This window comes from Trachurus japonicus, chromosome 1 (assembly GCF_045865225.1).
Source record: "Trachurus japonicus isolate A0001 chromosome 1, Traja_1.0".
Classification (NCBI taxonomy): domain Eukaryota; kingdom Metazoa; phylum Chordata; class Actinopteri; order Carangiformes; family Carangidae; genus Trachurus; species Trachurus japonicus.
Window position 1 is genome coordinate 9,651,097 of NC_140907.1, and position 25,274 is coordinate 9,676,370.

At 41.0% G+C, this 25,274-nt stretch overlaps 3 protein-coding genes across 3 annotated transcripts in view; 2 read left to right on the top strand and 1 right to left on the bottom strand.

Moving 5' to 3' along the window:
• Positions 1-25,274, top strand: part of LOC146991362 (uncharacterized) — a 123,016-nt gene that overhangs the window by 74,245 nt on the left and 23,497 nt on the right. The gene's annotated exons all lie outside the window — the stretch shown is intronic.
• Positions 1-25,274, bottom strand: part of LOC146991365 (von Willebrand factor A domain-containing protein 7-like) — a 138,613-nt gene that overhangs the window by 18,542 nt on the left and 94,797 nt on the right. Inside the window, exons 2-7 of the mRNA XM_085763931.1 lie at positions 5,050-5,242; positions 4,196-4,332; positions 3,965-4,109; positions 3,763-3,856; positions 3,413-3,541; positions 49-235 (exon numbers count right to left, since the gene is read on the bottom strand). Coding sequence (XP_085620057.1) covers positions 49-235; positions 3,413-3,541; positions 3,763-3,856; positions 3,965-4,109; positions 4,196-4,332; positions 5,050-5,235 — 878 coding nt within the window. The 5' untranslated portion in view covers positions 5,236-5,242. The remainder of the gene's footprint in view (positions 1-48; positions 236-3,412; positions 3,542-3,762; positions 3,857-3,964; positions 4,110-4,195; positions 4,333-5,049; positions 5,243-25,274) is intronic.
• LOC146991366 (prostaglandin D2 receptor 2-like) lies at positions 7,277-10,705 on the top strand. Its single transcript, XM_085790202.1, has 2 exons — positions 7,277-7,336; positions 9,342-10,705. Exon 2 carries the CDS (start codon positions 9,349-9,351, stop codon positions 10,684-10,686), a length of 1,338 nt encoding a protein of 445 aa, XP_085646328.1. The 5' UTR covers positions 7,277-7,336; positions 9,342-9,348; the 3' UTR covers positions 10,687-10,705.

Consider the following 25,274-nt stretch of genomic DNA (forward strand, 5'->3'; position numbering starts at 1 on the left):
GCAAGTACAGTACAGCAAGTAGGTATTTTTCCCATCTGGCCGTCATACCTCAGAAAGTCATTGTTACCAGCAGCTGAGCCGATGTCCTCCAGTAGCTGTAGACTTGCAGCGGTGGCTGCAGTCACAGCAGCATCATGGAAAGCCGAACTGTCAGAGCGACGCTCATCTTTGCTGATGCCACCACGAGGAATCTCTGAGCTAGTCAGGTCAGTCACACCTCCATGGCTGCATTTACCTGGCAGAGGACAGAGGGGGCAGATCGAACTGGGTCATTTTTTAAATTATATTATATTTACACCTTTTGATTTACAAAAGAAATATGTGTAAATTAGAGATGGAAAATGCTGATATCAAAGAATTATTTAAAATCCAGCCTATTTTTTAGGCCTTTTCTCGAAAATTGCATATCCATAATAAAATGAGTATATCTCTGCAACCACAAGGTCTATTTGAATACTTTTGGTGTCATAGTAAAGGGAAAAAAATGAGGAATTGCTGAAATGTGTAAATTTCAGTATATCTGTTACTGGTGAAGAGTAAATGAAGATGACACACAGAAAAAAATTCATAAAATTAATATTCGCCTAAAAAAAAAATCATATTTTTGATGAGTGCCCTTTAGAATAATGCTGATGAAGCTCAAACTCTCTATAAAATCATTGTACAACATGTGAACATTGTCTCTGCAGTGGTTGATTCTGATTAATTGAAGCAGGACAAAATGATTGAGATTTTACTACAAAATATCCAGGCGAACTTTCCAAAATGTCCATTTTTGGCACAGCTTGGAACCACCTGCTACTATAAACTATTGTTTAATCTTTATTTTCACACAATTTGGATAAACTAACTGAAAATAAATCTACTGGAACCGATTGGAAATAACTAACATAGTGGATTCAGTGTCTCTGTGCCCTGCAGCACTCTGCAGCTTATTTGGGTGGGTTTGGCTTTCAGCCTCTATCTCTGCAGCGGAGTGGTCGATTCGAGTGAGTGGCGGCTCATTTTAACCAATAGAGAGAGAGGAATGACGCTAGACCCAGGTCGATGTGATTGGCCGCACTGGCAGCCATGTGACAGCCATGAACCAATCAGATCAGCAGATCCACGTGCAGGCCAACGTGGGGTTGTGTGCGCTCCGTCAGGCTCCGTGCAGGCTTCCGTACAGGGTCCTAGAGCCGTCGGGTTTCGGCCCGGCTGATTCAGATGTAAACACTAGGCAGAGTTCAACTGGAAATATTGTGGATTTACCCATAACACAACCTTTTCACGGCAAAACAGCAAAGGTAAGAGCAAATGTACCGCCATGTTTTGGCCACGCAGCGTCTGTTTTTGCTCGACTTTGCTGGTTGTTGGCTTCTCCCTCTGCCGTGCTGCTGCTAGCTGCTGTGTTAGCCGCGGTTGTTGAGGGACGCCCCGATGTTCACGTTCAGATGAGAGGTCGCTGATGTGTTTTGCATAATGTACAGTAGTATACGAGCCAGAAATGTGGCGACTGGGTCCACACAGAGGTGCTTTATGAAGTTTGATGTCTAGTTGTTTGTTTGAGTAGTGTTTGGGCTGTGTTTGGGTCATATAAACATGGTTTTTACACGTTGTAGCCCAGCTTCTGCTGTTTAATTTGACATATAATATGACCATATTCTTTCATAATCAGTGCACTGGGGGCTCTGTTATTGTTATGCATGTCTTCAAGTCCCCCAAATGGGGGACTCTGGATTTTAATACCACATGCAGTCTTACACACATCAGTAATCTAATGATATAAAATATATTTCTTTAACCTGCTTGATACTACAGAAAGCCACTTACTGTATAAGTTGATCGTATTTCTTCTGTTGGTTTTTCAAGTAATGAAAATCCCATAAAATGTTGACTAACATGGATAATCATTATATTTGTAGCAGTTTAAAAAAGACAATATGTTTTTGATTTTAAATGGGAAATGTTAAATTGGAAATTGATGTAAAATGGGGTTACATGCTGCTATTCAGACATGCCGCTATTTCGACATTGACTTCTAATTGTCGGAATAGCGGCATTAACATTATTTTTTAAGCGTCCCACTATTCCGACATTTTTTTTTTTCATTGTCGGAGTAGCGGCACTTTACTATTTTTCAAACATTCCGCTTTTCCGACATTGATTGATTACGTTATAGTCAGAGTGTCCTTCTGATTTATTTTTATTTTTTCATCTGAGACACTGTTTCTCATACACAAATACATAGGCCTATTAGAGAAGAAAAAACAAACCCTCCAAGTTTAAAAACACACCGGCAGCAGCGCACACTGATCTGCAGAGCTGAGACTGTTATTATTCTGTCACCTGAGTTTATCCTGCTGCTTTACATTGTTTTAACATAAGTAAAAGAAGAAGAAAAAAGATTGTCTGGAATAAAGGGGCAGATTACATAAGATTATTCTTTTTTCTGCTCCCTTTTGTTGAGATTTGGGAGGTTTTTGCCTGATTTATTGCCCGATGCCATGTATCTCGCTTTCTTTCCCCCTCCCTCCGCCCGTTGTCTTCGTTGTCACTTTGTTGTCGCTCCACAGAGCGCACATGGCTAATTAATATGCACGTGCTGACCATATGGTTGTGTAGGCATTCCGGGACGGAGGTGTGTTCACGTGCGCAACTGCGCACCATTCTTGGATCCAGTTATCAAAGTTGAGGTGCAGAGTTGTGCACGCACAGTTTGATAGATCTGAAAAAGGTGTAAATATTTTGGGCTGTCTTTTCACCGTAGGCCTAAGCAAAACATTTAGTAGCAGCAGTTTTACACTGCTTACTTACAGTTTTGATAAATGAGGCCCCAGGCCATAAGCCCAGAGCCCAGACGCTCACAGATGCAGCTCCGCGGCTCATCCGCGGCGCTGTCCGTGGTGCTGAAGGTCACAGGTTAACTTGACAAACAAACTGCAGCATAGTTCTGTTTGTTTATCATATGTGTCAGTTTTGTTTGCTTGATAGTTGAGTTGTTGAGATTAAGAACATCACTCCCTCATCAAACCAGTGATAGACATGCTGAAAAGAAAAGAGAGAGAGAGATGCGCCTGGGTATCGCAGCTGTAAACAAAAAAAAAAACAAAAAAAAAAGATGTGTCGGAATAGCGGTATCAAAAAGTGTCGGACTACCGGTATGTCTAGATAGAGGGATGTCGTAATAGCGGGATGTCTAAATAGTGACATGTCGGAATAGCGGGATGTCTGAATAGCGGGCGGACCCCGTAAAATGGGAAACTACTTTAAGTGTTTTTACCATATACACTGAGTCTTACAGCAATGGTGGTGGAAACAACTTTCATGGTCTCACACTATGCCATGATGTCATCAAATGGCATCATTGTTATTGTTAATTGAGAGACCCATAGTAGCAGATGTCACACATGGCCATGTTTGTTACTGATACCTTTAGGTTTGGCAGAAGAGAAGATACTCAAGTAGCCTGATGTGAGCTTCTTCTCTTTCAGGATGTTGGGGAGGATGGGATTGGGACATGTTCCACTGGCACAGTCACTGCAGGTGGGAGTGTTGAAATCTACACAATCAAAGTGTGAACATGATACAGGATGAACAGTGCATTTGACTCACAAGTCTTTCATAACTTCTCATTTGCTGTTCGGAGTACATCTGACATTATAGATTCATTCAATATTTTCAAGGTTCATTCCATATATTCAAGGTTCATTACATATAAGATTCATTGAATCTTTGAATATATTGAATGTCTAGACATTATGCTCAGACACACACACACACCAGCCAGGTTTTCCAGTGGTAGAGATTGGTGAATGAGGTTGACATATGGCTCAGTGTATCCCAGCTCCACCCAGTTACTGTGGCTGTAGAAATCCTGAAAACACATTGAAACACACACAGATCTATTTAGTCTCTATTAACTCATCACTAATTGCTTTCTCATATTTCATCTTTCCCTCTTTATGCCTAGTTGCTCTCTCACCTGTAGAGTATGAAGGACTCTGCCCAGTGTTTCTCTGGCAGCCTGGAAGTTCTCCTTACGAATGTTAGCCTTAATGGCTACCATCCCCTGTGTGATTAGGCTACGTCCCTGCAGGAACTCCTCTGAGTTGAAGTGGTGTGGAGCACTGACATAATTTTCACAAGTACTAACTTGGTTAGTGTATGGACAAACATCTGCTTTTTAATAACTGTTGTTTAGCCTTTCTCCCACCTGTTAACAAAGTCACGATCCACCAGTCCATTCTGAGTGTAGATTTCTTGAAGAGCAGAGTGAAATTTGGCACCTGACACCTCTCCTGTAGCTGTGGGTCCCAGACAGGCCTGAACCAACTCCTCAGGAGAGGAACCCTGTGGACAGATAAAAAACAGTTTTCATTGAGAATAATCACATATGGAAATGGCAAAACAGCCCTTGGAACCTGTTATTGCTGTTGTACAAAAAGTCTCCACTACTTTTGGAGCACTAACTTCCTTTGGCTTCAAGTCACAGGGGGGAGAACAGCTATCCTAATAAAATCCCTCTCATTGTTTCAGTAGCAGTAATTTGATAAGTTGATTTTGAATTAAATTATTTGCTCTTCTTCTTGTTAACATACTCTACAGCTAAGTCATGAAGTTTCAAGTTATTTTTATTAAAGGAGCTGTATGTAAGAAATGTACAGGAAGTAATACCTCAATATGTAACAAGAGACTAAGGATTCACATTAATTTGAAAGACTGATCTCATTGACAACAATAATAGCCGGAATATTCATATTTAAAAATTGTATTTGCAGCCTGCAAATCATGTTTATGTTTTGGTTGCCAGTTAGGCAACAGGCTACCACTGTGCTGCAGCTACAGCTGGGAGATAAAGTGATCTCCAATTGATTGATTGATTGATAAAACTCAATTTCGACTATCGGCTATGGTCATATTTTTTTGATATCACACCGGAGAAATAAGGTGCCTGTCACTTGGCCGCCTGATACACCGCCTCATGGCGTGTTTGAACTGCAGCAGCTGCAGCTATAGGGAACAATTACGAAGTGAAAGTTGGAAAAGAGGTTTTACCATCAAACCTACCATGGGAATGAACTCATGACCAGCTTCCTTAGCCACTGCCCGACATGTCTCAGTTACTTTCTGCAGCAGAGCTGTTTCAGTAATCCTGTCATGACTGTTTACCCCAGCCCCGTTTGGGATGAAGGCCACGGTGGGTCCGGCAAACAAGGCCAAGCCCAGCAGTGCCATCCCAGTCACTGAAGTCATGATGAATCTACTGGGGAGGAAATTACACATTATTAATTATCAGGAACATCACTGTTAATCTTTTTTTCAATTCAGCTGGTTAACTGTTTTGTGCAAGAAAACAGTCAAAAATCATTTTTAATGGTGTCAGCCTGTTTTAGGGTAAATAATACTGTACGTGGCAAGGAAATGCTCAGGATCAAACTCATGCATGACAATTTTCACAAAATGTAAAATATGAAAACGAGGAGATAAGAGAAAACTGGCTAAATACAGCACAGACTGATTTTTTGACATTTGTTGAATTCTTTTGAATATCCAGGTGAGAATGAGATTTTCTTTTTTAAACCCAGTCAGATAATGTACAGAAGTGAACCTGACATAGGTCCATAGGTCAAGAGACTTTATTGTTCAGCACAAATGTCAAACCCTCCAAAACAAATACATTATTGAGGCTTTTGTTGTCCTTTTCACAGGTGGGGTGTTAAGTGCAAAAACTAAAAACAAAAGGTATGAAAATGTGTCTGTCTAATAGTTCCAAGGGAAACTTCAACTGGAATATTTCCACTTTACACCAAATGTATATCACACATATGGAACTGTAAACAATTTCATATTACATGAGTCCAGAAAAATAAAATGAAATTTAAACCAACACTAAGGAACTTTTCAACCTTCATATAATATTTTCATAACTTTTGTGATGGTACATCGACTTACAACAGGTTGAATGACACCTCTGTCATGGCCTGAGGGGGTCTGTATCGCCTTCACTGGCACTAAGCAACTTTGAGGAGCATGGTAGGAACCCGGCTCTCACTTAAGTTTCACTTTCACTTTAGTGAGTCACGATGAGGAGGGAGCAGGCAATGCGGCACCTTTCCGTCGGATTGTGTATGTGTGTTTACTGTGAAATGATCCGCTGGTAACAGAAACTTAGTTTGGACGTCTTCTAGAGTCTTCCTTCAGGCAAAACACTACCGCTTTGGGCCACTGGCGCCGCCAAACTCAACCAAAACTGAAAGTTCTTTAGTACTGCTTTAACATATTATTCTTTATTTATTGGTATATGTAAGCTTTTTGTAATCATTGTTGTAATGTTTCATTTGCAATCCAAATATGAATGAACTGCATTTTTTTTTTTTTTCCTATGCCAAATTACAAATTTTCGTTCAAGTTACCTATCATGAAGATACATCGCCTGTTTCTACCAATAGTAAAAAACCTGGTGTCAAGTGATTGATATGTAATCTAATAAATAAATAACTTTCCATTGAAGGTACATGGTATCTTATTGTTGCTGACAAAATGGGATCATGATAACAAGGGGAAACTGTTATATTGCAGCCACTGATAACATTTTCATACCGTATGTAGGAAGGCAGATTTGAGAGATTTGCGATAATGGCCAATTCATCCAGTTGGAGGGCATAAAACTTGCAATACCTTTGTACCCTACTGGGGAAGCGTTTTAGGTATTGTTCACCAGCAGATGGCAGCACAGATGTATGTAACCCTGAGGCAAAGCTGTTTTCTTTTTTACACATTTCCCTGTTGTTGCCCTGGTTGGTTGAAATCAGAAAGTTTTGGGTTAATGACACTGATTATGACTGTGTAAAAATATGTCTGGCCATACACAGACAGCACTTAGTAATGCAGTGTTTCATCATGGAAATTACAGGGAAGCCTGAGGTGTCAGGGGGACAAGTTCATACAAGTCTGGCCTTGGCATGATGATGCAAGATAAAAGGATGTCACACGTATCACATTTCAGTAACTACAGTTCACAGTACACAGTTACACAAAAAGAAAGCTTTTTCATATGATATTTCCTTTGCCCTGTCTGAACGAGAATATGAGTCAAATTTGCTTCCATCTTCACACTTGCACTCACTGATCAGAATTCTAAGCAATTAGGGGTGAGCACAAGGAGGTATGTCAGTGTGTGTCTGTATGGGGGTGTGGCCGTGGCAGGGATTCAGTAGGTGTCTCCATGACAGCTGTAAAGAGTGGCAGAACTGGAGAGATGAGTGCCTGTGACAAGACAGAGCGAGCAGAAACGGGAATTTATGAATTATTTGTGACTTTTCATTCTCCTCTGTGTGTGCAACATAACATCTAGGTGAGTGTCACTTGAACTCGTGAATTAACCAATTTTACAGCATCCTGATGACTGAACGTGATTACGATCACATTATCTGTGACCATCTATAGATATCTCTGTATGCTATCTGATGTTATGGATATTTGCTCTTGTTGTAGGCCTACTTTTTTGACATTTTTTTCTATTTTATTTATATGACATTTAAACATTAATAACAGTAACTTTGGACTTAAGTCACAGTGTGTGGGTTACATACTTTCAAAAAGGTGCTAGCATGGTTAGTTTTGTATTTCTACCCTGTTCTTAAGAAAGGATTTTGATAGCCTACAAGATATACTGTCTCTTCTCCTATCACATCATGATTTCTAGGAATTCAGAGTAAAATTTGTTTTGACAAAGAACTCTAATACTGTTTAAATAATTGTTTTGCTGTTTCATAATTTGGTTATGGACGTTTAATTTCACTTCATTAAGGTTTTATTGTTTTATTTTTCTCTGTTGAGTTGCTTTATGGAGATGTTGATTGTGTTTTATGAGCTCTGTTGAGTTTTATACTGAGAGGGATTTTCAATATTTTTTACCCTCCATTTTAAAATGGTAGATGAAATAATTAGCTATGTATAACTTATACAGGAGCACATGAATCTGCTGTGTATTAAGTGTCAAAAGCACAAAAACAGCAGAAACTGAGAGCTGAAACTGAGTAAACAACGTGAATTCCTACATCAAGTGCAATACAAAACTATGTACATCTGGTTTGGCACTTAAGTCAGCCCACTGAGTTCCCACACAGCCCAGAGTTCATGAAATGTAACCTAAAAAGGGAAGTAATGATTAAAAAGCACCACTTGTTATGACCAGCAGTTGTGACCTTTAATCCTTCAGGCCACTGTTTCCCTTATCTCTCTGTTTATCATATTGCTTATATTTAAATTCAGAGTTTTAAATTAAAGGGTGCTGACACACAAGGCATTCACCTGTCACTGTTTACTCAAAAATAACCAGTGATAAATTAGGCTACTATGCAGTTTGTACTTTGCAGTACTTTGATACTGGATTAGATACTGTGTTCACGAGTAGACGCTTCCCTGCATTTATCTCATCCAGGCAGTAGGTTAAAGTGATCCGAATGAATGCAAGAATACAATGGTAACATTTAATTTAAGGACACAAATTTTTACCAAATGGTAGATGTTCCACATGACAGCAGCTTGCATTTCACTTGGAAGCATAGTTCAAAACGATAACGTAGTTTTATGTAATTATATCATCCAACACCAGAGTACAACAAAAAAATTACATTAATAACTACTTCCGTCAGTGGATGGGTGAAGTTTTATTGACCCACCAAAGTACAAAGTATTCTCATTACTATCTCATTCTTTATTGCTGTGAGTCTTGAAATAAGACCTCCATGTTTTTTCCCCTCTCAGGCAACAGGTCTTACAGCAGTAAAAAAAAAAAAACAGTGCAACAGTCAGTTGCTCCAAGTATGCAGCCCAGCAAGTCTGCCTTCATAATCCTGGCATCTTACCAGCTATAGTGGCACTGGCTGCAAAGCTTACTGTAAATTGAATTAATGCTAATGACCAGGCCTTCTTAGTTGGTTTCTGACTTCTGACTTGGTTTTTCTAACTTTTTTTTTTTTCTTGTTGCTGGGTTTTTAAGGTTATTGTTGTTTTAATTCTCATAATTATCAGTTTAATTGGCTTAACCAACGTTTTCTTTGCAGTTTCTTTGGCAGCATAGCAGATTTGTAAATGCAGACTGTTAAATGACTACATGACTATGATGCTTTTCTCCTTTAGTCACAGTGCGTACAAAGTGGTGATTTGTCCGCTGTCTACAGGCTGCAACTTGTCATATCACCATCATCAGCAGCAATGCTAGGAGATACTGTCTTTGTAATTTCTTTCATCTTTAGCCAATGAGCTTCCAAAAATTAGAGACTTGAGAGCATCAGTGTTCTGTTGAGTTCTCTGTTACAACTGCTACAACTTTTCTTTTTGGTTGTTTTTTTCAGAGCACCAATGTTGAACGCGACAAGAGGAGAGCTCCTCTGTCCCCTGCTACAGGACATGCAGAGTCACAACAACAGCAAAGACGTCAACTGGGGAGTAGTTTGCATCCATGGTCTGTTCTCCTGCCTGGGGATTTTGGAGAATGCCTTAATCCTCTGGGTCATTGGCTTCCGCCTGAAGCAGCGTACTGTGGCCTCTGTCTGGGTGCTCAACCTGGCCATGTCTGACTTCCTAGCCACTCTGACACTCCCTTTTTTCACCACATACCTTTCCCACTCCAATAGCTGGGAGCTTGGGAACCCACTCTGCAAAATACAAGCTTCCATCTTCTTTTTAAACATGTTCGTGTCAGCTTTCCTGCTGGCAGCTATTTCACTGGACCGCTTTCTTCTTGTGGTTAAGCCAGTGTGGTGCCAGAACCATCGATCAGTGGCAGGAGTGTGGAAGGTGTGTGCACTGGGTTGGCTATGGGCAGCAATCAATACCTTACCTTACACCCTGTTCCGTTCAGTTACTAAGAAACAGGATGGAGGGAATCTGTGCTATCACAATTTTGCCTTGATTTTATCCTCTCAAGCCACTCTGGAGAGGGATTGCAAAGTAAGGCATGCAGCCACGGCTGTCTCCAAGTTGCTGCTAGCATTCCTCTTTCCCCTGGTGGTGATTGCTGGGAGCTACATCAAAATAGGTCTCACACTGAGGAAAAGAAGCATGAAGAGGAAGCAGAGCACCATCAGACAAACTGATACACTGATCGTGTCAAACAAAGACAGAGGATCAGAAACTGCGACCACTAAAACCACTAAAACCATAAATTCTCTGGCTTCCTATCCATCTTTAACAAATCATAGCAATGTGGGCCAGCTGTCCCAGAGCTTCATCAAAATGGTGACATTTGTGATAACAGCATTTGTAATTTGCTGGGCTCCTTATCACATCTTCTGCATGATTGAAGTGTCGGCTCAGTACTGGAAAAAAAATCTAAATTTAGTGGAGATCAGCCTTCCACTAGCTACAACCATTGCATTCTTGAATCCAGTGCTGAACCCCATTCTGTACGCCTTTAGCTGTCCACACTTCTGTGTGAGAATAAGGCAGAGTTTAGGATCAGTTTTTGCTACACTGGTAGAAGAGGACGGGGCGTTAATGATGGGCCCAGGAAAGAATAAAAGAGCTCATATTAGAAGGAGAAACAGTCGAGATGGGACCACACCTGGGTCACCAAAGAGTCCATTGTCACCCAGTAGATTACGTGACATCCAGCCACCTTTCCCATCCGAAGACCTTGAGGATTCTCACATTCAGAAAACTGAACTTGAATCAAAAAATGAGGTGGATCATAAATGAGGTCGTTCTGGATTTTCAACTTCATGCTTAAAGGGACAACGAGGAGTTTTGGAAAAGCGAAGCGTTTTCACACTACATTTATGAGCCTCCGCGCGCACCGTAAAATTCTTTGACCGGCGCAAGACAGACTCATGTTTTCATTCATCAAGAATTAAAGTCAGAGGTTCAAAGAGGTTCACATACCGTCATAGTTCCGACCATAAACGGCGATTCGGTTGCGTTATTCTCATGACTCGCCACGAAACCGAAAGTAAGGAAACGCTGGTCGGCTCGACCAGCATTTCCGCCACCACTAATAATAACAAAATAACGATAGAGACAGAACGAAATATTTACCGAAAATGGGCCCATTAACAAGTGTGGGTAGCGGAGATTCATCCACATTAACGTGAGACTTTTTTATAACCGAATAGAAACTCCTCGTTGTCCCTTTAAGAGTTCTTATGCTCTCGGCTACACAACATACTGCAAGATATGTGGCTTCACACAATATCTGGGACAGGAAAAAGTTGTATGCATTGATACAATCTAGCTTTATTGGTGGTATAGCTTTAAGCATTGCAAAGTCTATCATGAATTTTTTTACACACTTTCAGAAGATCACTTTCTTCTTTCTGTTTTTTTTAAATTCTGAACAACATTATATTTACCATACTATATGATCTGCTTCCTTTATTTTCAAGTGAAATTCTGTGTAGTGTGGCAACTTATGGCTCTCTAAATGTATATGACTGAAATGTTTTTGAATAAAACATCAGAAAGGAAAATCCTATGCAAACGCTGATGGAAGGATACAAGTACACAGTGCTATTGTTAATACACCATAAACTGTGAGGACAACCACTACTGGAAACTGAGGGCTTGTGCCCTGCAATAGCTGGCCACCAGAGAGCAGTATAGCACTGACTGCATACGCAGATGTGAAACTAAATGGTAGGGTTGTGCTTTTCAGGCTGTAATCTAGGACCACTTTAAATCTGAATTGCTGGATGTCTGGCTACATTTCTGAGTGATTGGATTTGGTCATATCTGATATCAAATTTGAATGACTGTCTCATTACTCAATTGGACAAACACACAGACACGCAGGCATGTCTGGGCTCGGTAGTACTGCCAGCCTCAGCAATGTGAGATTACCATGGACATAGTTCTAATTTCGAGAGAATATTAGAGAGAGAAGATCCAGGGCATAAAGATACTGCAGTATTAAACAGGTCAGACTGAGTTTCACTTCCTCTCAACCATTCAGCCCTAATACATGTCTTTCTCTATCCGTTCATTGCAGTTCATTTCTATGCAATTGGGAGAATCTAAAGGAAACATTAATCCTGCAAGGAAACTACAAAGACTTAAAGGGATAGTTCAATATTTTGGTAAATTGGCCCATTGCCATAATCCCTGTAGTTAGGGGGTTTAGTTTGTTACCTTTAATTGTCAGAGCAAGTTATTTTTAGAACGGCAGAGCAGAGCCGTGAGCTGCTCAATGCTATGCTATGGAGGCTAATGGAATTTCTTGGTTTCCCTCATCAAACTCATCAAATACACAATCCAACAACTCCAAAGCGCTCTCGTGGACAAGTTGTGACCTGCACATTCACCACGCTCTGAGATAACAACGGAATGTTACGAGCCAGATGAGAAGAGGCCAACACACAAGGCAGCTGGTCCAAAAAAATACAACTTGGCTTGCAGGAGGTAGGAGAGAACATGTTGGTTACAGATAGTGTTAGTGATACATCGAGCATAAGTGACCCTACATGGATAGGTGGCATAGAAAATGAATGTGTCTCAATGTGTGATGCATTTTTTGCCATGCCACATCAATTTTAGCAGTTGCCCTTTGCACTAAATATTTAAAATGAGTAAGGCAACAGATTAAAGAGAGATTTGTGACTCCTAAAACACTCCATTACACATTTACTAAAGTTATACAGTTATGTACCTTACACTTTTCTCCACTGCATTGCTTCTAAAGCAAAACTGTTGTATTGTAATGTTGTAATGTTTTTTACTAGTGCTGAAAAAGGCTCTAATAAAGCTTTAGATCATCTATCACTGTGTTAGTTGTCTTAGTTATGAATCCCTTGATCTGTAGCTGTGGTTAGAGTATGAATCTTTTATAAATAGGTTGGGTGTTGTACTTACCCCTGGATTTCCAACAACAGATGCTTTGGCTCTAACTCGTGAGAGAATCCGGATAGATAAGATGTTGTTTTCTGTTGAAAAGTGGATGGGGATGGTTTAAAGAGCTGACACACCTTCAACTCTTTAACTCTTTCTTTTCATATAATCCACCTGACGGCAAGAAACTCTTTTATATGTCAGTGTTGATAAGAATGCTTTCCTGTTTTGTTACCGCACATGAACACATGAGAATTTGCTGCTCTGATAGCTATAAAAGGAAGTGGGTGTGAGGAAGTTAGTATCTTACCACACATCTGGTTTGCCTGAGCTCTGCACTTCGACAGAACTTCATAAAAGTGCACATACTGATTACTCAAGAATGTGGGCACATATGAATTCCACATTCCATAGTTTGATTCTCTACTGAGGACATTTGTATTGGATTGGGAAATATATAGGTGGGCAGTGCATGTATGAAATATTTCTGTTGCCAATATTCTGATTGCTGCCAGGGGACGCTATTGTATTCCTAGGAATTCTTCTCTCTTCTTCTGAGGAAGTCATACTTCCCATGGCTGAAAAATCAACAAACTTTGCACAGAGGTCCAGTCCCATGCCAGATTCACTCAATTCCAAGGACATTTTTTTCAATAACTGTAAAACTTTTAAAATGAATCTCCTCCCACAACTTTTGCTCAATTGTCACCACACTTGCTACAGAGCATCTCCAGACCGTCCTGCACAGAACTTGTTTCTCGGATTTTTGATTAATCAAAAATTGAGCCTGGAGTGCATGAAAATGTATGACTGTAAACGCTACTGTAAACATATATCATCCAATTCCTGCTAAATACATTTTCAATCTTCTTGAAAAAATTGAGAATATTTTGGAGTCATGGTTGATGAAGTTTGGCAAATATCTAAATGTTATCTCAAAAACTGAATTTTCTAGAACATTTTGAATTTTGCTCTCATGGAAACAACTGCAGTCAATCTAAGAGTGACATTTTTAAACATCAGATTTTCTATTGAGAAGCAAAACACTTAAAGCTTACAACAAATCACCAACATTTCCATGCTGTCTAGATGCAATTTATGTATTATCAGATTTTTGTTTAGATATTAGAATTTGTGACATTTTGACCATTTTTGAAATCTGCCTTGACACCTGCTGCCCAGCCTCTGACTCCTTGGGCTCTGTTTTCCTGGTGCAACTCAGGGGGGCGCAGCGAGGCGAACCCTGGCGCAGCCGGCGCAGTGGTATTTTCCTTCAGTGCAACAACGTGCGCAGCGGATTTGGTAAATTGGCAGACTGCTGTGCGCCGAGATGGGTGTGGTCGCGCAGCAGGGGGAGGTGTCGACAGATTCAGCTTGGCACAGTGACAATTTCATGGCAAAAGGCCACGCCGAGAGTGCGCCGAAAGCTCGCCAGCTCCAACCAGGTCTACTCTCAGCGCAAGGCGAAGCGCAGCCAGCGCAGTGGTAATTTGACTGCCCAGCTCGCAGTGCACACACGTCACCAAGACCTCACAGGCAGGTTTCCACAGTTCCAGGCACATTTAAATGCAATTAATAATCACAATAACCCCTATTTATTGTAACTATCTGAATCAGCACATACACGTATATCTATATCGATTGTCCCATCACACTGATGACAGATCAAAGGCTGTCGGCATGCGTAATGGAAACTCAGCCTGACTGAATTAACACAGATGAAACCAGGGAGGGACTGGGACTAAAAAGCAGCCGTGGACGTCCCAAGAGCAGGACAGTGAGGGTGGATGACTGCATGTCGCTGCTGTGTTGACACTACACACTGTGCCGTTGTGATGATCCGCTATATTTATTTATTTACTTATTGATTTATTAGCGGGCGAGCGGCCGCATCATAACCTCCTCCCTCCCAGACTACTTTTGCATCATCAGCCCGTGAGGTCTGTTCGCCGACCATATATTCGGACACTGCGAGCTTGGACCGGACCAGACCATCAGTTTCCTCCCGTCTCACTGCTGCCTCCCTCTTCCACGGTGAAAGGGGAAGAGAGGAGCTCATTTGATTGGTGAAGATCTGACTCGGCTGTGTTAAACCCACTCCATGCCTTCTCCCCGCCCTCTATGCCACGTGCGCTGGTGGGAGGGAAGTAGGCGGGATGCACCCCGCTGCGCTTCGCCGTGCATTGAAGGAAAATTGCAAACTGGACACGCCCCGTTGGCGAGGCGAAGGCGGAGCGCAGGGCAGATCCGCCACGCCTGCACCTAGTCTACGAAAATAGAGCCCCTTGAGTCTATTTGAGAAGACACACAGCATGTCTCACTACCAGACAATTAGCTCAGTGAGTTAGGTGCTGGTTCTTGGTGTTGAAGGATCTGGGTTCAAGACCCAACAAAATCTTAGAGTCACAGTAGATGTTTAACATACATATAAGAAATTTACCTCAAAAACTGATTTTTCTTTTTACAGTGGTTTCAAATCTGCCTGCACGACAGTGAATGGCTTACTCAATTTGTGAAGCCACTGTAGCACTGCCATTTTCCAATTAGCTCAGTGTGATAGACAATGGTCTTTGGTTTGGTTGGTTGGTTTTAGATTAACATTTGTTCATTAAATTGGCAATAAAACTCAACAAATACAACTTTTCAGTCCCGGAGCCTCAACAACATTCCTCTCTCAGTCAGGAACAGCGCAGACTGACGAGAGAGAAGGGAGCTGCTACGTGCGTCATATCCGCAGACTTTCAAAATAAAAGATCGGTTTTGTAGAAATGAAAGAAATACAAAAATAAAACCACAAAAATGTTATTATATTAACAATAATCCATATTTAAAGTAAAAAAGAACTTAAAACACATCCTCTTATGGATTTTGGTGAAAATGATAACAATAAAATGTGTTGTTTCCTTTTTCTATCTGTTACACAGGCACCGATCTGATACCACGTGTTTATCTGTGGGTTATAAATACAACATGCAGCTAGAATAGAATAATAATATATATATTGTGGTTTTATTTTTGTATTTCTTTCATTTTTACAAAACCGATCTTTTATTTTGAAAGTTACATTACTATGATTTCTTGACATTACTACGCAATTAATCATTATTTCTTGGTAATTACTTGACATTATGACATTATTAACGGCCTGGAAATTAAAGGGTTACCCAGAGTTCTACTATTTCTTCGAAGACTAGTTACACCTAGAACTTCACCAAAGTAAACTTTGATTGCAAAGTTCTTTTCTGTGAAAAAAAAAAAAGATGCAGAAACGGGAAAGACACTTTAGGTCATTGTTGAGCAAGTTCTCCTTTTAACTCACTTCTCAAAACCACAAACATTGAATTTGGAGTAAAATGCAACAAAGGTGCTTTGGCTGATGTACAAACATTGTTGTTCATTTTAAAGTTTTCATTTGATATTTTCACATTTTTACTGTTCTTTCCTGTGTACTTTTCTTCTTCCAGTTACATGCTGTCATTCTGACATCCCAACACTCCGACATACCACCATTCCGACATGCTGTCATTCTGACATCCCAACACTCCGACATACCACCATTCCGACATGCTGTCATTCCACCACTCCAACAAGGCTTTCAATATAAGGAAATGTGCATTACTCAACAGGTGGCTCCCTCCTACTCGTCTGGACTCTCTACTTCTGAACTCTCTCTATCTATCTGGCCTGTCTAGCCTCTACCTGGTCTTTTTACTAAACTTAGGGCGCTTTCACACCTGACCATTTGTTCCGAAACAGGAAGCGTTTTACGTCATAGATCGGTTCGTTTGGTCAGATGTGAACACAGCAATCACGCTTGATGCGGAACAAAACAAGCGGGCCGAGATCGCTTGGGAGAGGCGGTCTCGGCTCGTTTCCATCTGAGCCCTGGAGCGGTTCGTTTGTAGTGAGAACACAACCGACACATGTACCGGAACAAATTGACTGGTTACTGGGCAACCGGAGGAGGAGGACCACGGGCAACTGCCCCAAAAACATAATGGAGCATCAGCAGCGTGTCGTCTTGGCCTTTTAATAATGTACACAAAACAGGAAAGCCAGTGGCATCCGCCGCGGGCGATCAGCACCCGGCAGAGCTCCGCAAACAACCCCTACTAACTAGTCATGCTTATGCTGCCCGTTTACTAGGAAAAAAAAAGTCAAACTGTAGGGTGTGTTAGAGGATGATTCATCTGACATAACTATGACTTGTGACCTGAACCTGAAAACACAGCTTGACCAACACCTGACCACCCCTCTCCCTGTCTCTCTCTCTCTCTCTCTCTCTATGCCTCTCTCTCACGGGCAGTGACACGCTCTGTCATTCATTCACGTGTCAGCACTGGGTCACACATAGGCTAATAATAATAATAATAATAATAATAATAATAATAATAATAATAATAATGTAGCCTATTAGACTACATTTGTAGCTATAGCACATTATAGGCACACTGTTAGGGCCGTTGCTATGGCGCTGTTCCACAGTGCAAAGCGCTGTACCGCTTTAGAATCATGCAATCATTGCAATGTGAACACAACCGGCCCAGAAAAAAGAACGCAACAGTTGTATCGGTTTAGTTACTGAATCGGAACAACTGCAGGTGTGAAAGCGCTCTTAACCAACTCCTTTGTTCATTGCCTAAGCCCAACCTGTGCAAAATCTTTTGGGGAAAAAATTCGCTATTTTTGGTTGGAAAATACCGTCATTCCAACCATAGGAGGCAAGAATTGTCGGAATGATGGGACGTTTGATAGAAAATTAAGTGTTGCCATTCAGACAATTAGAAGCCTAATTCGGACTGGTGGTTGCCCCCTGATGTTTCCTACACCTTCTTTCCTTCCGCTGTCTTCTTAGGGTGCTTTCACACCTGCAGTGGTAGGTCGATCTAAATTTAGATCGACCTAAATTTGGTCCCGTTTGAGTCAGTGTGAAAGCACCATCGCACTCTAATGCACCAAAACTAGTGCGGCCTGAGGAGGTGGTCTCGGTTTGGCTCCAGCCGAACTCTAGTGCGCACTAGTTGATGTGTGAAAGCAACCGCACTCTGGTGCGACCCAACTGCCAGGCGAACAACAACATCAAGTTTGAGCTAAAAGGGCTCCCGTAGTCGTTGACAACGGGTTAACGCAGCAGGGAGACCGCCCTGCTGCAGTTGGTTTATTTATGAACGCGAAACTCGCGAAATGTGCTCTCTGGCTGGCTGGATTTTCCATTCGGGCTGCGAACAAACATTAGTCTCAGAACTGAAGAAGCCTCTTGGATGAGGGTTGAAACGTCTTCAAGAAAGAAAAGAAGTCCAGTTGCTTTTTACTACAACTCCACAAGAATTTTGCCAATTATTACACATTGGACCTTTAACTGGGCAATACACATAATTAGGAGGAAAACATTGATATAATTGATTGATAATCTTATACAGAAATTCAAACAGTGTATTCTTAGCCTCGTAAACCAGCCTCTCGCAGAAATGCATTTCATTTCATTCCGATGGAGAGTCTGGCCTCATTGCCGCTGTAAGCGTTTGGCCTGAAACCCTCAGAAGGCCGAGTCAATCAGCGTCGCCGCTGTGATTGACACAGCATGTTGGCCAATCAGGGATCGACTGGTGCAAAGCCCCGTCACTACACCAACTTGCTGATTGGCTGAATGGGGTTGTCTGTCAACGCTACTACTCCCACCCATCCCAAACGCTTACAGGGGGAATGAGGCCAGACTCTCCGTCAGAAATGAAATGAAATGCATTTCCGCGAGAGGCTGGTTTACGAAGCTAGTGTATTCTGGGGTCAAACAGAAATGTCAGAGTTTTGGACTGCACGGCACCTCAAAGCTCACAACCTTGGAGGAATCTACTTGATAATAGGGGGAAGAACAAGGCAACTCCAACTGGTACTGAATCAAACATAACTTTCGGTTGCCACTCGGGTTGATGTGACGTTCAAATTGCGCAAGATCTCTTCCTCTTTTTCTTCTTCACATCCTTTCCGGCAGTCTCGACTCTGCGAGACCTCACAGTAAAATCAGCATACCCAAATTAACACTGTAAGAGTTGATTTTAACACTTTTAAAGTGTCTATATGGGTCCACACCTGAGAGTGTTAATTAAACACTTTTTCGAGTGTTGGTACCTTTACACTAAGTTAGTGTAAATTTGACACTTATTGGAGTTGAAATTTAACACTGCCTAACACCAGCCAGTGTTAGTTTTTTTAACACTTCGATGTAGTGTTAGCAATTAACTCTCTCAGAGTACTATTTTTTAACTATACATGTGTTACCTCTATAACACTTAAACGGTGTCAGTATAATTCTTATATAAATATATATTCCTAAAAAAATACTAGGAAAATAAACTTTGCTAAAATAAAAAGGTAGTCGTGTTTGGCAGTTTAAAAACATTTATTTTGAAACTTGCACCACAAATACTAGAACATGCTACAGTAAGGCACAATGTATGTCCTCTCACTCTCATTAGAGTATTGCTTATCAAACGGTCTAAAATACGTCAGCTGGTCAATGAAAATCACAATATGTTCATTATTTTGCTCTTCTATACAGTATGCATGAAAATGTTCATCGAAGTACAGTGTGTCAACAGCACAGCCTATTATGAAAGCACGTTGCTCATGTATTATGATATTACAGATTTTCTTAAATACAGGTAGGTCATCATGGGATGTTCCAGTGCATACCAACCAGTCAATCTGGTACTCTGTGCCATAATTTCTGACCCAACATGTAGTTGAAACATCTGAACATGGATCTAATTGTAATGCATGACAGAGTAATTCTCCACCTTCCAAGCTATCAATGCTTTTTATTTTTAAAGGACCAATCTCAAACCGCTTAAAACAATAATTTTCATAGTAAAATGCCAGTTGACGCTGGTGTTGCTTTACTAGAGATTTAGTAAGGTTTTTAAAATTTGTTACAGACTTCTTAAAAAAGTAGTGTTTTGCTTCGAATCGCATACACCACATATGTATAAGAGGGCCAATTTTTTTTATAATCCTTGGATAATGTATCATTAGGTGGTGTTTGGGAATCAATTTCTTATCATGGAACAAAGTTTTGAACATGTTATGGTGGTCACAGATCAAATGTTTTAGGTAACATATCATGCCATCAGTAAGGATAGGGGAGAAAACTATATCAACAATCTGTATCAAGAGGAGCAATAAATTCCAGTGATTATTGTCCCTTTCAACCACATCACCAAAAATAAGTGGGGTATTGCGCAGAATACACCATGACTGAATTGCATTTAAACCTAAGTGCTTGCTGTTGTCCTCAATTTTTAAGTGACTTGGTTTGTTTTTACGTTCCATGTGTCCATAATTAAAACTCTGTATCCTATCTGACAACGCGTTCATAGAGATGTAACCATTTTTAAGCAGGTACTGGAAAAACAGCTTAAGCTCATACTGTACGACACCCTCCAACAAATCATGCATTATATCAACTGCAAAATTATCAGTACACTGAAAATACTGTAATGAATCAAGCACACAAGGTTTTTTTACACCATAAACAGTATGTAGAGCAGGATCTTCACGTAGTGCATTACAATGTTCAATATGAAGCTCTCTGGAGCGCAAAGTAAGTCCTGGATTATCCTCAGAAAAAACAGACTGAATTTCTTCCTTATTTGTCAGACAGAACCTACAAAAGTATGTTGCACTGAAAGATTCAACAAAGCCGAGCAAACTATTTAAAGCAAGATTATCTCCTGTGACTTGAATTACAGAGCCAAAGACTGGTGCATCAATAAATGGAAGTTGGATTCCTTCAGTTTCTAAAATTTTCAAATCGTCAATTAGAGGCTTTAATATTTCTTCAAAACCGTATGTCTTTAAATCTTGGGTGTAGAAAAGAGCTACAAGATGTACGTTCATTAGCACAGAGTTCACCTTGGGTGGGAGGTTTTTTAAAGTAAAATAAACACAACCAAGTTTGTGGATCCCCTTCTTAGAACCCAACGGATTAGCCGTTTCAAAATCGTCATAATAAAGTAAAATTAGTAGAGCATGTCTCTGTTGTGAAATCAGAGGATGGTTTTGGAAATAAAACCCATCATTAATGTCTTTGTATGCCCCCTTTATACAGTGTTTCTCTTGCAAGAAGCACTCCCTTATCTCACTGTTGTTGAAAATGGATTTCAGTGTACCTAAAATGGGTACATACATGTACTTGTCTGTTACAGGAATCTGACTATATACACCTGTAGTTCTATTTCTACATGTATCCATTCTCACACCAAGGACAAATTCTTTAGGCTCAACTATTTCCCATTTTTCATCATAATATTTTTGTCTCTTCGTCTGTGTGTTAAATTTTGAAAAGGGATTGTCTAATTGATTTAAACAGTGCTCTACTTTCTTATAAATTTCGGACTCCTTAGTTTCAGAGGAAAATGTTTGGAGAACTGCTTCTTGTGCTCGACTTTGAACATCACTAATAACTTCCTCCATCGAACAAACTATGGTTTGGATAGTGCTTTGAGAACAACCAGAGGTTTGTAAGTGTGCAACAACTGAACCACACATTCTTTCAAGTGAGTTCTGTGTACAGGCATGCAAACTGGTCAGGGGTGAAAAAGGTGACAAGGGTACGCGGATGTGCGCGCGCGCGGAAAAGTGAATTTCGTAGTTTGTGTTATAAGTGCAACAAGAGGCATTTTGAATTAATAAATACACTACAAAATAACTTACCATATACAAACATTTATTGGTAAACAATAGAAAAAAAACTTCATAAGGATCAACAGTAGGACTATTTACAGTTCAACATCAGATAATGGGAATTCCCTGTCTTCTCCCTTCACTTCCACATGACACTTCAAATTAAGCCAGGTGAAGTTCCAAGAACATCTGATGCCTGCATCCAGCTCTTTAATACAAATAGCATCCTCCACTCCTAAATCTCTCATCCTGAAATAAAGACATGAGACACATAGAGTTGCAAATTATACAAAATATAAATCATAACATAAAATAAAATTCACTCAAGCGGTAATTTTTATCGATCGATCAGCTGTGTTTACACAGAGCGATCGATCAGCTGTGTTTACACAGAGCGTGTCGCACTCTAACCGCTGCTGTTTAGGTGGAGTGGGTGCTTGCGTGTAGCGTGTGCTCGCTGTGACTCTGGAGCTGTGTCCCAGCTGCAGCCTGAACTGACACACAGCTTCGGACTCGGATGCTGCGTTAGCTAATGTTACCTTAGCTCGCCGTCATGCCGTGCTCTGACCTGTCTCGTCCTCTTCATGGAGCGTGTTTGATTACATGTAGGACGCTAGAGGGCACCGAGTGCTTTGTTGTGCTCTGTCTTTCAATTCAATGAAACTTTATTGATCGCTAAAATGTTATGGGAACTGTGTGCCGTTGTAACCATAGACATATATACATAGACGCCGCATTGACTGCTGCCTTCCACTAGAGCGACGTGCCTACAGGGCGGCCATCTTGGAACAGGACTACTCACTCCTGCAGTGCATTACTTCCATAGAGGTATGATGTAAAAGTGATCATAATTCGCTCAATTGTCAAGCTATTTTCACAGGGTTTGTTTGTAACAAATGTCAGACATGATAAATATGTAGATCCGGTCTTTATTTAAGGTTTTTTTTTTAAGGGTATATATTATTATATTATAGGCTATTATTATTAGTGCCTCGTGCTGGGCAGCCAGCCAGCCTCCCCTCCAGAGCTCTGACAACACACAAAACACACTTTGCTCGGCACCAGCACCGGTACCAGCAACGATGATTGCATTGTACCGGTACCGATACTGACGACGGCAACAAATTCACGTGGACTGCTCTCGGGACACAACCACAACACAGGCAGCAGACAGCAGACAGACAGCTGCCCCTCATCAACCGGAGCACCAGCACCACGTAACCGGGCCGTTGCTAGGGACGCCGCTTGTTAAACCGTGCCGGTAGTTTTCTTTCTCAGAGGTAATTTATAGATTAATAACGTCGCATTTTAACCAACATTTTGTCTCAAATGAGTTATTTCACCAGTAAGCAGCTGTGTAATAGGCGGGATGATGTAGTGAGCTGGTTAGAATGGAACCTGGACTCAGAGCTGAGGGCTTCTGTCCGTCCTGGGTTTATTTCACTATATAACAACCTGCTCACTATATATTATCCTTTACTTACATCTGACCTCTGAAAAGTGATTCTACAAGATCTGTTTTTTATGTTCCCCTTATTAACACATCCATATGCGGCACCGAAGTCTGGTATATTTTCCGAAGCTTGTCTGCTGATAGCATAGGAAAAAAAAGTAAAACCAGCATTTTCAAAATATCCAAGCATCCTGTATCATACCTACATGTCTGACGTTTTTAACAAATCAAACCGTTTGGAAATCGGTCCAAAATTCAGCGAATTTGAGGTTGAGGAGTTCCTCTTTTCCCCATAGCTGCATGCACTTCTGCCGCTGTCAGTCCTGTTCCAATATGGCGGCGCGTAGGCACGTCGCTCCACAGCCGATGCGGCGTCTATGTATATATGTCTGTGGTTGTAACAGCCCCCCTGTAATCCTCTCAGCAGGCACGCCGATTTTTCCCAGTGGCCACCCGTGGTACTGCAACAAAAAATCCCATGGGGCCCAAAAAGGATTTTTCCCATAGACCGCAATAGTAAAAGAGAAGCCTGTAAAACTGTTCACAGGACATCTCCAGCTGTAACCTCCGTTAATTACTAATCTTTGTATTCTATATTTTTAAGTCATGGACTTTTTATCCGTCAAAATGTTTTCTAACGGCCAGAAAAGCCACAGAAAAGTCTCATTTCTGGCCGTGACGTCACGGCTGTGTCCGTGCACCAGCAGTGCGCGGTCGTGTGTCTCGGGACCGAGGATGCCTGAACTAATGAGACGCTGTCCGGTGCTAAAATCACTCAGAAAAGTGGAAAACACGGCTCAAAGGTGAGTTTTTGTTTGGTCACATCAACTTTATGATATTTAATGTCTGTTATTAGTCTCTTGTCAACTCGTATTCTTAAACGTAACGTTTTAATTGATGAGATCGCCTCGTAGTGACTGCTTTTACTGACGTGAAACCGGACTGTTTTACATTACTGCTCCTGTAAAACTCATATTTTTCAGTAATTTTAGCTTGATAAGTCATTTATGCTGTATGTATGTGTCTGTGTGTGTCAAATGATGTCTGTATGTGTCTGTGTGTGTGTCTGTCAACAGTGTCTCATCGCGGCTGATGTCCAACACCTGTTGCTCCGTTCACAACGTCCACGTTAATTTATTTTACGGCTTAATTAATGCCACGGTGGTAAAATGTAAACCGAGACTTCTCCTCCATGGTCGGTGTGTCCTGACGGTGCAGCTGCTCCCCGTCTTCACCGGGGCCGGAGGGAGAACCGTGGACGTCCTCCTCCTCCTCATCCTCCTCCTCCTCACCGTCGTCAGTGTGTGTTTGTTCAGTGTCAGTATGCTAAATGATCACTTAAACTCATCATCATATTATTAAATTGTTCGGAAAAAAACAAACATGCTTGTGACTTTTTTCTTCTTCTACCAAATCCAACATCAACTGTGTCTGGGGCATTCGTGTTTAATTAAAATGTCTGGTTCTGTAACAGCTGTATTAGTGGACACTGATATTCTGCGTGTTGTGGAAATATTGTAAGGTTAAACTGTTGAATTACAAAGAGTCTCATCCACCTGAAGGCTTAATGATGATGATGAAACTATAAACACAGCCAGTACAGACAATTATTAAAAGGAAGATGCATTTGCCAAAGAGCTCTAACTTTCTTTAATCACAGTGTGGTTGATAAAAACAAAACACCTGTGACTAAGTTTATAATACCTCCACCAACATCCTGTAACAACTGGTGAACTGTGCAGCAAGTTAAATATATAAAAAAGGTAAGAGTAAAGCCCTCATTACATTATTTGAGGTGTTCTGGGGTCATCTGTCATGTTTAACAAAAATACAGTTCATTATGATTCATTTTCCATTGTGATTTAAGCTTACAGGTTCGGACTAACTTGTTTTCAGTGTAACATCGTATATTAATTAACTGTCAAAACGATTTAACGATCATATAAACGACCGTAGTAAACCTACGATCGGCCGTCTTACTTTTTAAATCATTATCTTTGTTTTAAAGTCCGTGTGAGTCTGTAAAAGTCTTAATACTCATTCCTTAAATCCACAAGTAACACATACATGAACGCGCAGCGCCAAAACTAGAACGGCGGTTGCTCGTTCTCATTGCCCCAGGGCATGATGGGAGGCCGCAGGGCATTATGGGGGGTGACTCAACTGCGCATGCTCTATGGGCCCGATAACGCGGAAGTAAACCCGGAAGTCAGAAACTTTTTCGGCGTATGCGCCAGGCGAGCAACTTTCATTGAAATGAACGGCGGCCATTTTCCGGTCCGGTATCCAGTTAATATAATACATCCATGCGTTGTAAAACCTCACCAGAGGGAAC